This window comes from Leptidea sinapis, chromosome 2, assembly GCF_905404315.1.
Source record: "Leptidea sinapis chromosome 2, ilLepSina1.1, whole genome shotgun sequence".
NCBI classification, from domain to species: domain Eukaryota; kingdom Metazoa; phylum Arthropoda; class Insecta; order Lepidoptera; family Pieridae; genus Leptidea; species Leptidea sinapis.
In genome coordinates this window covers 2,275,225-2,287,289 of record NC_066266.1, presented here as the reverse complement: position 1 = coordinate 2,287,289, position 12,065 = coordinate 2,275,225, and the positions used below count along the sequence as shown (strand labels likewise).

Genomic DNA, 12,065 nt, shown 5'->3' with positions numbered 1-12,065 from the left:
AATATATTATGAAACGTGTATTGTGTGATAATTCATGGAAACGCATTTTTACTAAGGGTTCGAATGGATATTTAAGTTGCACTAGGTGGTTGCGATCCTGTTCTTTACGTCACTGCATGTGACGACGTCGCGCCTGCAGAGCAGCATAGCATTGTTGTGGGTAGTCAGCGTCACATACGACCATCAGGTGGAAAAAAAGAAAATTGTCTATAACATTAATATTTTTGTTACAGAAGCAAGACATTCGATTGAACGTCGCGCTGCTGAAGATGTGAACTACGATTTATTAGCAGACGAAGCGAGCGATGACGAAGCGCAGAATGACGCTGACGGCGGTAAGATTTGGTATTATATATATTTAAAAAAGTAACATCATTTACGACTGGGGTAAAAGCAGCAGTCTTATAGACTGCAGTGGCAATGTGGTATGAGTGGTAATAAATCACAATATGTCCTATCATACAATGAAACTTACGGTTTAAAATTCATGTATTACTAAAGTAAACTTAACAACCACAGTCATTAAAAGCTTTATTTCTGTATTATCCTATTAAATGATAACATGTCTTAAGACCCTAGTCACAGCTTACTTTTCCCGTCACCCTGAAACCTAGATTGAAAGACTCATTTGTCTGTTATTAGTTCATATATGGGTAAAGATACTCGTATTACAATAACATCGTCACATTAAACCGGCTACTATAATCTTGAAACAAAACTGTATAAAAAAGTTTGAGGAAAAAATTTTGGTGGCAATACTGCCGTTACAAGCCACTGCACATACATTCAGTTCTACTGCTGCAAAAGCAAGAGAATCCTTCTCTTGTATAGTCCTGGATATTAGAGTAATGTATAAGAAACGTGCACAAATCCTGGCAACACTATCTCTTATACAGCCTGTAATTGATTCGCGTCCAGATCAATTCTTATCTTCTGGAAACTTTGCCAACAAAACATTTGAAATCAGCGAAATCTACTACGTCAGCTTATAATAACAAATTGCTTTTATTGTCCGCAGGTAATGATGCAGATGAGGAAATAGAGGAAGATGCCGTGATTACTACCAATCCTACCAACTATACCGTCACCGTCGGCAAGTCCGTCAGACTTGAATGCAAGGCCTCTCCATCAGGTAAACATTGTAATTCTAGTATTTTCTTTGATTAACGCGAGTGTTACACATTAAAATAAAACATTTTTTATGTAATTGTAATTATATTTTTACATCAGTACCTAACAAATCGTTTTTTCGAGATTTGGAGGTGCTTAACTTATCGATGTTCTACTACCCGATCGTTTGGTACCAGAATACTTGACACAAGTTAGACTAAATTCCATCACTGTCACTTTGACATCTGGCAGATGTTCAGAAATTTCTTATTTCCAGCCAATTTGTGGAATCAATGTGTACGAAGTGGAAAATAGAGCATATTCTCAAATAATATATTGCACCAGTGGGAGGCTACTTTGCACAGAATGCCGGCTAGATTATGGGTACCACAACGGCGCCTATTTCTGCCGTGAAGCGGTAATGTTTACCTAAGCATTATTGACATTCGGTCTGAAGGGCGCCGTAGCTTTTGAAATTACTGGGCAAATGAGACTTAACACCTTTTGTCTGAAAGTGACAAGCGCAGTTATTACAACTGCCTCTCAGAATTTTTGTGTTTTCCAATAATCCTGAGTTTCTAATTACCTGCTGAACGTTCTGCTCGGCTCGTCCCAGATTTTCATAAAAAAAATAAAAACTACTGGTGTTGCGGATGTCCATGAGCGGTTACCTTACCATTCCCTATAGAGTTTGCCTCTTGCCTATTTCCACCTCTTATATAAATAAACACATAGATATGCAAAATCTGCTGCAAGACGCGGCTGCAAATGGATGTATTTTATATGGGTCGATCTAATTAGTCATTCAAAAACTATCTTATGCAAAGGGCTATGTAAATCCAAGGATATAATCCAGGAAGTGAACAGTACAACCACAATTATTGATGTGTCAATTCTACCGTCATTTTATTTAGTATTCAAATCATTCAGCGGAACTACTATTTTGGGCATCCAACCGGTCACTTGTATTAAAATGAAATCATCACCAATTCAGTTTTACGTTACGGCAAGGTAAATGATGACACGAGCAATTCGTCCGCTTGAAAGTAAGGATGATGATATTGCTATACGGCTGGCTAAAGGTATTAGCCGATCCGGTTGGCTATATCTATGACGACGTATTGATTATGGACACAGTTGGCCGTTTAGATCTGCAAGAAATATCGCTCATATAATGGAGCTTCTATAATATGATAAACTTTTATTTCACAAATTTGTAAGCATAACTCTGGAACACGTATTTTCTGGAAGAAGTTTTATGTAATTTCTGTACACTATTTTTCGTACAATGATATCGCATTTTGTTATGGCAAAGGAGGACAAACGAGCGTACGGATCACCAGGTGTTAAGTGATCACCGCCGCCCACATTCTCTTGCAACACCAGACGAATCACAGGAGCGTTGCCGGCCTTTAAGGAAGGTGTACGCACTTTTTTTGAAGGTACCCATGTCGTATCGTCCCGGAAACACCGCACAAGGAAGTTCCTTCCACAGCTTTGTAGTACGTGGAAGAAAGCTCCTTGAAAACCGCACTGTGGAGGACCGCCACACATCCAGGTGGAAGGGATGATATCCTTACTAGTGGCGTGTCGTGCGAAGGTGGAACTCGGCGGCAGGAATCAGGTGAAACAGCTCTTCTGTACACTCCCCGTGATAATCTTGCTTGTCGTCAACAGGCGGTATGTGTTAGATGAAACAAGAAGCTATTAACCATGTTAATATAGCTAGTTTCTCTTAATATAGCAAGCCACTCAAGTACATAATATGGAAATTATTAGATTATAATATTATTGTTGATTCATCTGAATAATATTGTTTTGTCTTTTCTAGAGGGTGTTGTTGTGCAGTGGACGAGGAAGAATACAAAATATTTTATTGGTACTCTCAATGAAGTTGAACAGAATTTGAAAACTTACACCGGTCAGGATAGATTTTTTATGTAAGTTTTTTTTAATTATATTTGGCGTAAGATTACACTAATTTCGTGTTCACAGGCTGCAAGGGTAATCTTTTGACGAAAACGTTTTTGTCGAAGTAATAACTATAAACTATTTCTCAAAGGTGAATGGAGACGCAATTATTTCCACAAATCTTTATTAACTTAATGATTCAAACTCTATTTATAAGCTTATGTATGCCCCTATATAAATTGAAAGCTATATATAAATTGAAAGCTTATGTTTATTTATTTATAATTGGACATCCAGTTGTGGTTACAATATAACGTAGGTACATATAAATATATAATAATTATCTTACGATTAATGAACAACATTTCAAGAATGTCACAGGATGCGCATTAATAAGTATGTTACTTCTATCATTATATTTAAAGTTCAAAAAAAAAAATTAATTGGAATTTGGAGAACGTGAATTAATCCGTTCTCTCTCAACAGTCTCAAAACATCTCCTTTGAATTACGGTAATTTGTCAAGAAATACATTTGACATATGTTGGAGAATTGTTTTAGTTATTGTATTGTTAAGTTTTTTTATATATATGTCGCAACAAACTAGCTTAATTAGCCGTTCAATTAAGAGCCTAGCCTATTTACGAATACTTGCCGTTTAACTAGTCTAGCCTAAATTATATTCAGCATTTGTTACAACATTTAATAAACTGGCTGGCTAATACGATAGGGTGACCATGTAATATTAATAAAAAGATGAATTTAAAATTAAATCGATCGATATATTTATCTGTTTGGAACTACACCATTGTTTTGCCCTTAACGTCTCTTTTAACCGAAATGCAAAAAGAGGTGCGTTCTAAGTTCGACATACATATATTATGCGCGTTTGTCTACAGAATCGTAAGTCCCAAGCTAACGGACTATTTTGATTTTTTTTTGTTAAGCCAGTCGAGGTGATATATAGGTTAATGAAGTTCTTTAGACGCTTTATGAAAATGTGAGAGTGAAATTTTAAATCACGTGCATCACAGTAAGACTAAAAGGTGAAGTTGGTTCCTAAAATTTTCTGACGATTGCGACATTCGTTATTTTTTTTTGGTTTCTTCGTCCATTATTAGTATAGGCAGAGTTTAAGCCCGCACAGCCGTATTCGTTATTTAATAATTGATTATATATTAAAGCCGTAGCAAGATTTTTACAATATTGTTCTTTCTACAAACGTAGAATAGCAATATCAATAAATAATTTTAAGGATTTTTGCTTTGTTAGACCAAAGAAGTATAACTTCTTGCGTGCATACTTATGTAAACACCTTTTTTTGTTCAAAATTGATAATATATTTTATCAAAATAACAAATACTCAATAAAGTATTTTCATTTAATCTACTTTGCTAGATGGGTGATACTTATTATATTCTTTCAGCGTTGCCAATTCGACGGATCTTCTCATTAAAAACGTTCAGCCCGAAGACAGCGGCGCGTACAAATGTGAAATTCTGCAGATGAATGGAGTGTCCATTGAGCACAATGTAGTTTTACTGGAGTCTCCAAAAATTATTCGTAAGTACTCCCTTATATATTATATCCACCGAGACTCCTTCTAATGTCCAAGTTACGTCAGTTGGTGCTAGAGCTACTGCTTCGACTGCATCGCAAATATGTCGGACTCAGTGAGTCATAAATCTTTGTGCCGTTTGGTGTCAAGACACATTGCCCGTGGGGCCCAGAGGTGTGAAGAATGTACAAAGTACTATCTTCGCGCTTCAATAAGGCTACTGGAAACCCAAGCGCTAGCAGTCAACGGTCAGCGGATCAGCCTAGCTATCCAACGAGGAAATGCTGCCAGTATTCTTGGTACGCTTCCACGTAATAACAGTTTTAATAATTTTATGTAGTCATAGTATTGTCAATATAGTTATAAGATTTATTTTGTTTGAACAAATTTTTATATTATATCAACACAAGGAGCACTTGAAATGAAATTCTTCGAAAAATCATTTTTATTAATTTTGCACTTTACTTGTAAACTTACTTTTAGTGACTTGTTACGTTTTGGATTCACTTCTAGGATTAATACACAAATAAAATTGGAATACAAAATTTTCTAAACCATGCGGAACTCGACGCGATCCGTCCGAGTGCTCTTCCAACTGAGCCAATCGTTCGACTGACGTATCGTTTATAAAATCTTGTATGGTTTGTTCAATTCTCAGGTTGTGGCTACATCTATAGGATCTTCACAAGTTCCTAGTTTTTCTTAACCATTTTCTATAAATTTGAGTTGTATCTCTACCTCTAATTTATTTCTTATAGCGATGACCTGTAATTGTTCTCTTAAATTCTAATTTATTATTATTTAGTTTTGATTGAAGGCTGTTAGTCCTCCTTAATAAATAAAATAAAAAAAAGGTTAAATAAAATATTAAGCTTTAGGAATTTATCTGATATTAACTAATTTACCTGGTGCCAAGCACAAAACCAGTGGCGCAAGGGATAGGTTTTTGCCTATCTTTCACGAGCCGCTGGTTAGATCCCCGTCATGTATATATTTCCATTTGGGGCACCCGTTAATACGTGAGCCAATCAATATTGATGATTTTTCCTTTTCATCTATTCGTAAGATTTCGTTTGACCAGCTCCATTCCACGTGAGATTTTACAAAATATAATTGTTAATGTAGACCAGTAATAAATTGAAGACGTTGGATTTTTATACTTAACCATTTTTTAAGAGACGTCGAAAAAGGGGAGGTTCTCAATTCGATCGGTATTATTTATATGTATTATATGTATTCTTCTTTAGTTCGATGCGAAATGTTTGCCATTTGGTCCCATAAAAATTTTACATAGTTCGGCCCAGTAGTTGTCATTTTATGAATATTTTTGTTTACCTGGATGATGTTGTTATTGTTTGTGTAATGGTTTTTTACGAGTTTTTATTATATTGATTATATATTATTATAATTAACCCGTTGGCCGAAAAGTGGGTCTTAAGATAACCTGTTCTTGACGACATTTTTTTCTTAATTTAATTCAGTTATCACGCATATTTCAAGGTTTCTTGCGGTAAAAATTATTAAAGGTAATATTTGCTGGGATCCCCTGTGAGACGTGAGATTGAATTATTTTATAGATTAAAACACAAAGTTGCACCGTTGTGTAAAGTTAAACATAAGGAAATATTAACATTGCTTCTACAATGCAATCGTTATACTCTTTCAGGATTCTTTGCTTCTGACAACGGCCATGTTCCTGAGGGAAGAGATCTGCTGCTCACATGTGAGGTGTCAGGATCTCCACCACCCCAGATCCTATGGTCTTGGGAAGGAAACCAAGGGGTAAGTTAATTGTTTCAAAGTACATACATTCTTAAGCATAATAAGTACTGTACACTTTTTATGCTTATTATGCCTCCTACTCGAGTTAGTAATAAATTGAATTTCTTCGTTTGTTTAATGTTTATTTCAGTGCACACCATTATTTATTTCTTAGTACAGTAAAGTCAAATACCTAATTGTTTTTGTTCTTGGCATTTCAATATTTTGTCAACACAATACAAGCTTAGTTCTATTTCCGCCAGGAACAATGTATTGGAATACCGCCCTTAGCAAATACTGTATATACATTTAGTTATATGTTACATTACATGCTACTAAATAGGTCAATTGTAATAGCCTGAACACATAGTCGGATTTGGTACGGCCGGACCGACCGACGGTCCGGTGCGCGTCTCGCAACAATTGGTCAGGCATCGTAGTCGTTACGGTCTGGTCGGTAATAATCGTTTTGCCCTGTGCTTCCACAGGGAAATAAATGAATAGGGAAGTCCCAGTTCCAAAAGTGTCGTAAAAGTCGACTAATTAAGGCATTCACTGGTAAAGTACCAGTAGGAGGTCCTGGCTAGATTATGGGTACAAAAACGGCGCCTTTTTCTGTCGTGAGCAGTAATGAGACTTATCATCCTATGTCTTAAGGTGACGAACGCAAATATAGTGCCGCTCAGTATTTTTACGATGCGGAACGTCCTGCTCTTCTCGTCCCTTATTGTCATAAAAAAATGATAACTTAGTGCGACTGTAACTTACTATTGAAATATGGTCCGCTACCAAACCGCGTCCGATGGGTCGGCCGTACCAAATCCGATCATGTGTTAAGGCTCTAAGTAACGTCACTTGTTAATTGCTTGCAAAACAAGCATTGATAGGGCCATTTATAAGATATGTCAGTTCTCGATATAAACGCGGAAACTGTGATAAATCTGGAGACATTGTTTTAGTTGATAGTGATTGAAGTTGCGTTGTAAGAGTATTCTTACTACAATATTTCTCTGCAATAATTCTATAATGTTACCTACACTTTATTATAATCTCACATTAGCTTACATCATTTGTACGTCTAGATAGACAGTGCAACTATGTTTTCATAATTACACGACGTATTCGTCGAAAAAAATTGAGCTTTATATATAGTTAAGCTCTATTTTGAGCAATGCACGCACACTAACACAAAGTGACATACAAATCGCGAGTTTAATACGTATCTTGTCATGCAAACTAAAGTAATAAACCTGGCCTGTATTCATCGGTTGTCTAGCAGCAAGAGGCTCTATCCACACGTATAAATTATCTAAGGCTTCCTCTTAGCTTCATCGTTTTGCAGAAGAGGGCTATTCGCGCTATTTATAACCTAGGTCCTAAAGAATTATTGAGAGCAAAATTCAAAGAAATTAACATCTTGACTGTTGCTTCTCAATATATTCTTCTCAATGTAACCATAATGTTAACACCAGGCATACATAAGACATAAACTTATAATGCCTACTACTCGGCTAAGTCGAGTTACAAGGTGTTTTTTTTGTGGTGTATATGCTTTTACAACAAGATCCCAGAAAATGTTCAAAACAAAAGTATTACGTTATTCAAAAGTCTTGTTAAAAAACGTTTGTGTGGTAATGGTTACTATAACATAAATGACTTTCTTAATGATACCACAGATTGGAAATGGAGTGACCGCCCTCAGGCTATTAAATAATAAGTTTAGTTGTACAATATTACTTTGTAAACATATTTTTTTGATGAAAAAAAAAGCCCTCTGAGTTTGCTGCGCCGGTCCTTCTCAGGTCTGAGGCATTCATTTAGGAATGGGTGGTAGTTTTTGACTTTCAATAGTGATGTCATATCCTATTTTGAATAAAAATATTTGAATTTGGATTTTAACAATAAACATTATTTGTAAAACGATGAAGCTGTAATTGTTGATTTAAAAGAGTGACGATGGGTTGTTACTTCTGGGATCCAATGATCTCCAAAACCAAACCCAAAAAGAAAGAGGACATGTCAATTAGAAAGTTTTGCCTCCAAGGCAACAAATGGCGCTATCTTCACACTGACAAATTGTTATTTTTTTAAAAGAAGTGATCATCTTGGATTAATTACACAAATTAAATTTGAAAATCAAATTTATGAACGTTGCGTGATTCGCGCGGAACGCGACATATGGCGGTTTCGAGTCCCGCACCGTTCATAAATTTTGTTATCAAATTTAATTTGTGTTCACAATGACAAATACTATTCAAGACTTTTGTCAACCACAGTACCCCTGAAAATGTGCTCTGCAAAGGTCACGAAACGTCGGGTTATATAAAATAATAATAAAAATGTAACTTTTAGGCAAAAACCTAATAAAAGCCATAAAAGGCATTTAATTTCTCAAATTGATTCCTTTTGAATTATTTTTGATATCAATTCAAACACTACAACCGCTTCGGAAACAAATGGCGCTCTGAGAGAGAAGAAACGGTGCAAGAAACTCTCCCAGTATTCTTTTTTGCGCTCTTTTTCATAAAATATACTAAATTACACTGTCACTGCTTAGAAATTCAGCTGTGGAGTAGTAAGATTTACGGCAGAGATATTAGAAGAAAAATAAATTTATTTAGATATAATGCCTAAACAGGAGGGACTTTACATGCAAAATACCGCAATAATTATACGCGTTTTATCCTTCAAAAAGTATTTTTTTTAATCAACACACTGCTAAGAGCAGCACGAAAAAAATGGGTCACATAAAGCTGATTAATATAATCAATTTCGCAAATAAACTTTCCTCTTCATTAGCATACAATTACACATAAATGAATGATAAAGAATGAATGATAATGAATGAATGGCATAATGAATGAATGACATAATGAATGGCTACTGAATGAACATCTGATAAGGAGCCACCAACGCTTATTGTTACTATTTTCCTTATTGCTTTGTTCATTTAGTATTATCTTAACGCCAATATAAAAGCGAAAGTTTATGTTTTACTCTCTAACACACACATATACCCACACAGGACATATTGTAGAAGAATGTAGACGTCTTCTTCTTCTTCACTGTCGTTCCCTCATTGCTGAGGATCGTGACTCCACATAAGTTCGTCTACAGCTTTACTCCATCTGTTTCTGTCTGTCGCATGGTGGAGTGCGATACTGATGGGTTGGTTAGTCTGCTCGTATATTTGGTCAGACCAGCGTCGTGGGCTCCGGCGTCTTGGTCTCTTCCCCTCAATTTTCCCGGTGACCATCAAACGTTCAAGGTTATCAGCACCGCGTCGTGCAATGTGGTCAAAGTATCTCATGATCCGCTGCAGACATGTAGTGGATAGACGTGGACTGTTCCCTATTTTAAGCTGTTTAAGGATCGAGGCGTTAGTGCGGTAAGCCGTCCAAGGTATCCTTAGCATGCGGCGCCAGCACCACATCTGAAACGCGTCAATGTAGGTAGATGTAAATTTTATTTTTATAGTAGGGAATTTTAGTGTGGATTTAGTATGTATGAATTGAATTATATATTTATATATGAATCGTGTTTAAGATATCAAATATTTCATAAAAATGAATAATGAAAACATTCTATAAATATAAATTATCCTATCTTGGATGCAACAACCTTTAGAGCTTGAATTTATTATATTATAAGTTACAAATTTGCTCCCGCAGCTTTGCCGAACCGAATTTGATCAAATTCAATCAAGCCTTCGTAAAAGTCTCATGAAAGTCTCTTCAGTAATTCCATTTTTTTTAAATTGGTATTTTTGTGTTCAGCTACTCTAACTTTATCACTTACAATCGGTTTGGAAAAAATATCCGCCGGCTCTGCAGCTTTTCTATAGTTTATCGATTACAGAAACCTGGATACCAAATTAGTGGTCTCTAGTCAATCTGAATCTAGTTCTAAAGTTATCTCTTTCTCACATTCCAGAACCAGCGTTTGACGGAAAAAGATGGAGAGTTCACAGCTAACAGCGTGTTCATCAGAAACGTAAAGCCGGAAAACTCAGGAAAATATTACTGCTATGTGTTGAACAACGTTGGGTCCAGCCAGGCGGAAGTGCAAGTTCAAGTTCTACGTAAGTATTCCTTTAACTATATATTTTTGGCTACAGGACGGGTTGACTATCATACACGTTCGACTCGAACGGTTGGTTCAGTTGGAAGAGCGCTCTTACCAGTGGGAGGCTCTTTTGCACAGGATGCCGACTAGATTATGGGTATAACGGCGCTTATTTCTACTGTGAAGCAGTAATTTGTAAACATTACTGTGTTTCGGCATGAAGGGCGCCGTAGCTAGTGAAATTACTGGGAAAATGAGACTAAACATCTTACGTCTCAAGGTGACGAGCGCAATTGTAGTGCCGCTCAGTATTTTGGGGTTTTTCAAGAATCCTGAGTGGCACTGCATTGTAATGGGCAGGACGTATCAACTACCATCAGCTAAACGTCCTGCTCGTCTTATCCATTATTTTCATAAAAAAATACTGACTTTGTTATATTTTAATTGTCATTTTTAACAATGTATGTGTGATGAATTAAATATTTACATGATACATGGGAAGATAAACAAACAAAAATTCATCTTAGTTATGATCTTAAAACACATCAAAACCAGAAAAGGGTAGTAAATAGTATTTATTATTAAACTATGCTAGATATCTTAAATAATAAGCTGAAACTAAGATGCAATACTGAACCATTTGGATTAAACGCGACGTTTATTTTATGCTTGTCAAAAAGTACTCTTAGCTATAAAGTAAGTCGCATTCACACAGTACTCACACATAGTTTAAAACTTTGCAGGAGCATAATAACATACACAGAATGTTACAAATTATCACACATTCTCGTTTCACAAATGCTTCTTGAGGTGGTGGTTAAATCAATAAACTGTTTTCATAAACAGTTTTATATCCGTTAACGAATTAACTGTTTTTCTTGAACGAAAATACCTGTTGAACATAAAAAGCTAATAAATTCAATCAACGTCTTCGCCCGTAACTCGCAATAAATGAAGAAATTGAATGCCTCACTAAAACAGTTTAATTCAAAACAGTTGACGAATTTGCGAACGAAAACGTTGACTTGACATTATATTGACGAAATAAAAACCTAAATAATTAATACTTGCATTAACCGATTTTTCAAAACCCGTTGACGATTTAACAGTTTTTTCAACCTGTTGACCATTGACAAAAAACAGTTAAATTAAATTAAATACCTTCACTGACACACCTCTAAATGCTTCTAATCGTTACTACTAGGGCACTTGCCTTTATTAAAAAAATTGGGAATTAACTAAAAATATTTCTATGATGTTTTTTACTGCTTTGAGCTTTTTTGATAGGTATATAGGATATTATTAAGGAAGTAGCCTTTGCCGAACTAATTCCTAGCCAACTGATAAGTTGGAAACATTTTAGAGCATTATAAGTGGTACCACTTTTCAAAAGATTTTTTTTTGTACGTGTAAATATCCCTACGCCTAGGAGGCGGGGTTGGAGCTTAATAAATGCTTCGTGGTCTTCTCTCGCCGCGCCCACATGGGCGCGGTGGGGGAATGCTGATCAGGACTTTCCGTCCCCTGCAGCAAGGATCACTCGCCGCCCGTTGAAACGGGCGGGTCATTGGGGGTGAGAGTCGTTGCTCTCTGCGGTCGTCTTCTTTAATTTATGGTATGGTTGGGGGAGCGCCCCCCCCTTTGTGGTCATCTTTTTGGAG

At 36.1% G+C, this 12,065-nt stretch overlaps 1 protein-coding gene across 1 annotated transcript in view; it reads left to right on the top strand.

The window, feature by feature from the left end:
• Positions 1–12,065, top strand: part of LOC126972767 (protein amalgam-like) — a 154,647-nt gene that overhangs the window by 131,924 nt on the left and 10,658 nt on the right. The window contains exons 3-8 of the mRNA XM_050819805.1: positions 234–335; positions 1,019–1,132; positions 2,942–3,050; positions 4,447–4,583; positions 6,245–6,360; positions 10,273–10,420. Coding sequence (XP_050675762.1) covers positions 234–335; positions 1,019–1,132; positions 2,942–3,050; positions 4,447–4,583; positions 6,245–6,360; positions 10,273–10,420 — 726 coding nt within the window. The remainder of the gene's footprint in view (positions 1–233; positions 336–1,018; positions 1,133–2,941; positions 3,051–4,446; positions 4,584–6,244; positions 6,361–10,272; positions 10,421–12,065) is intronic.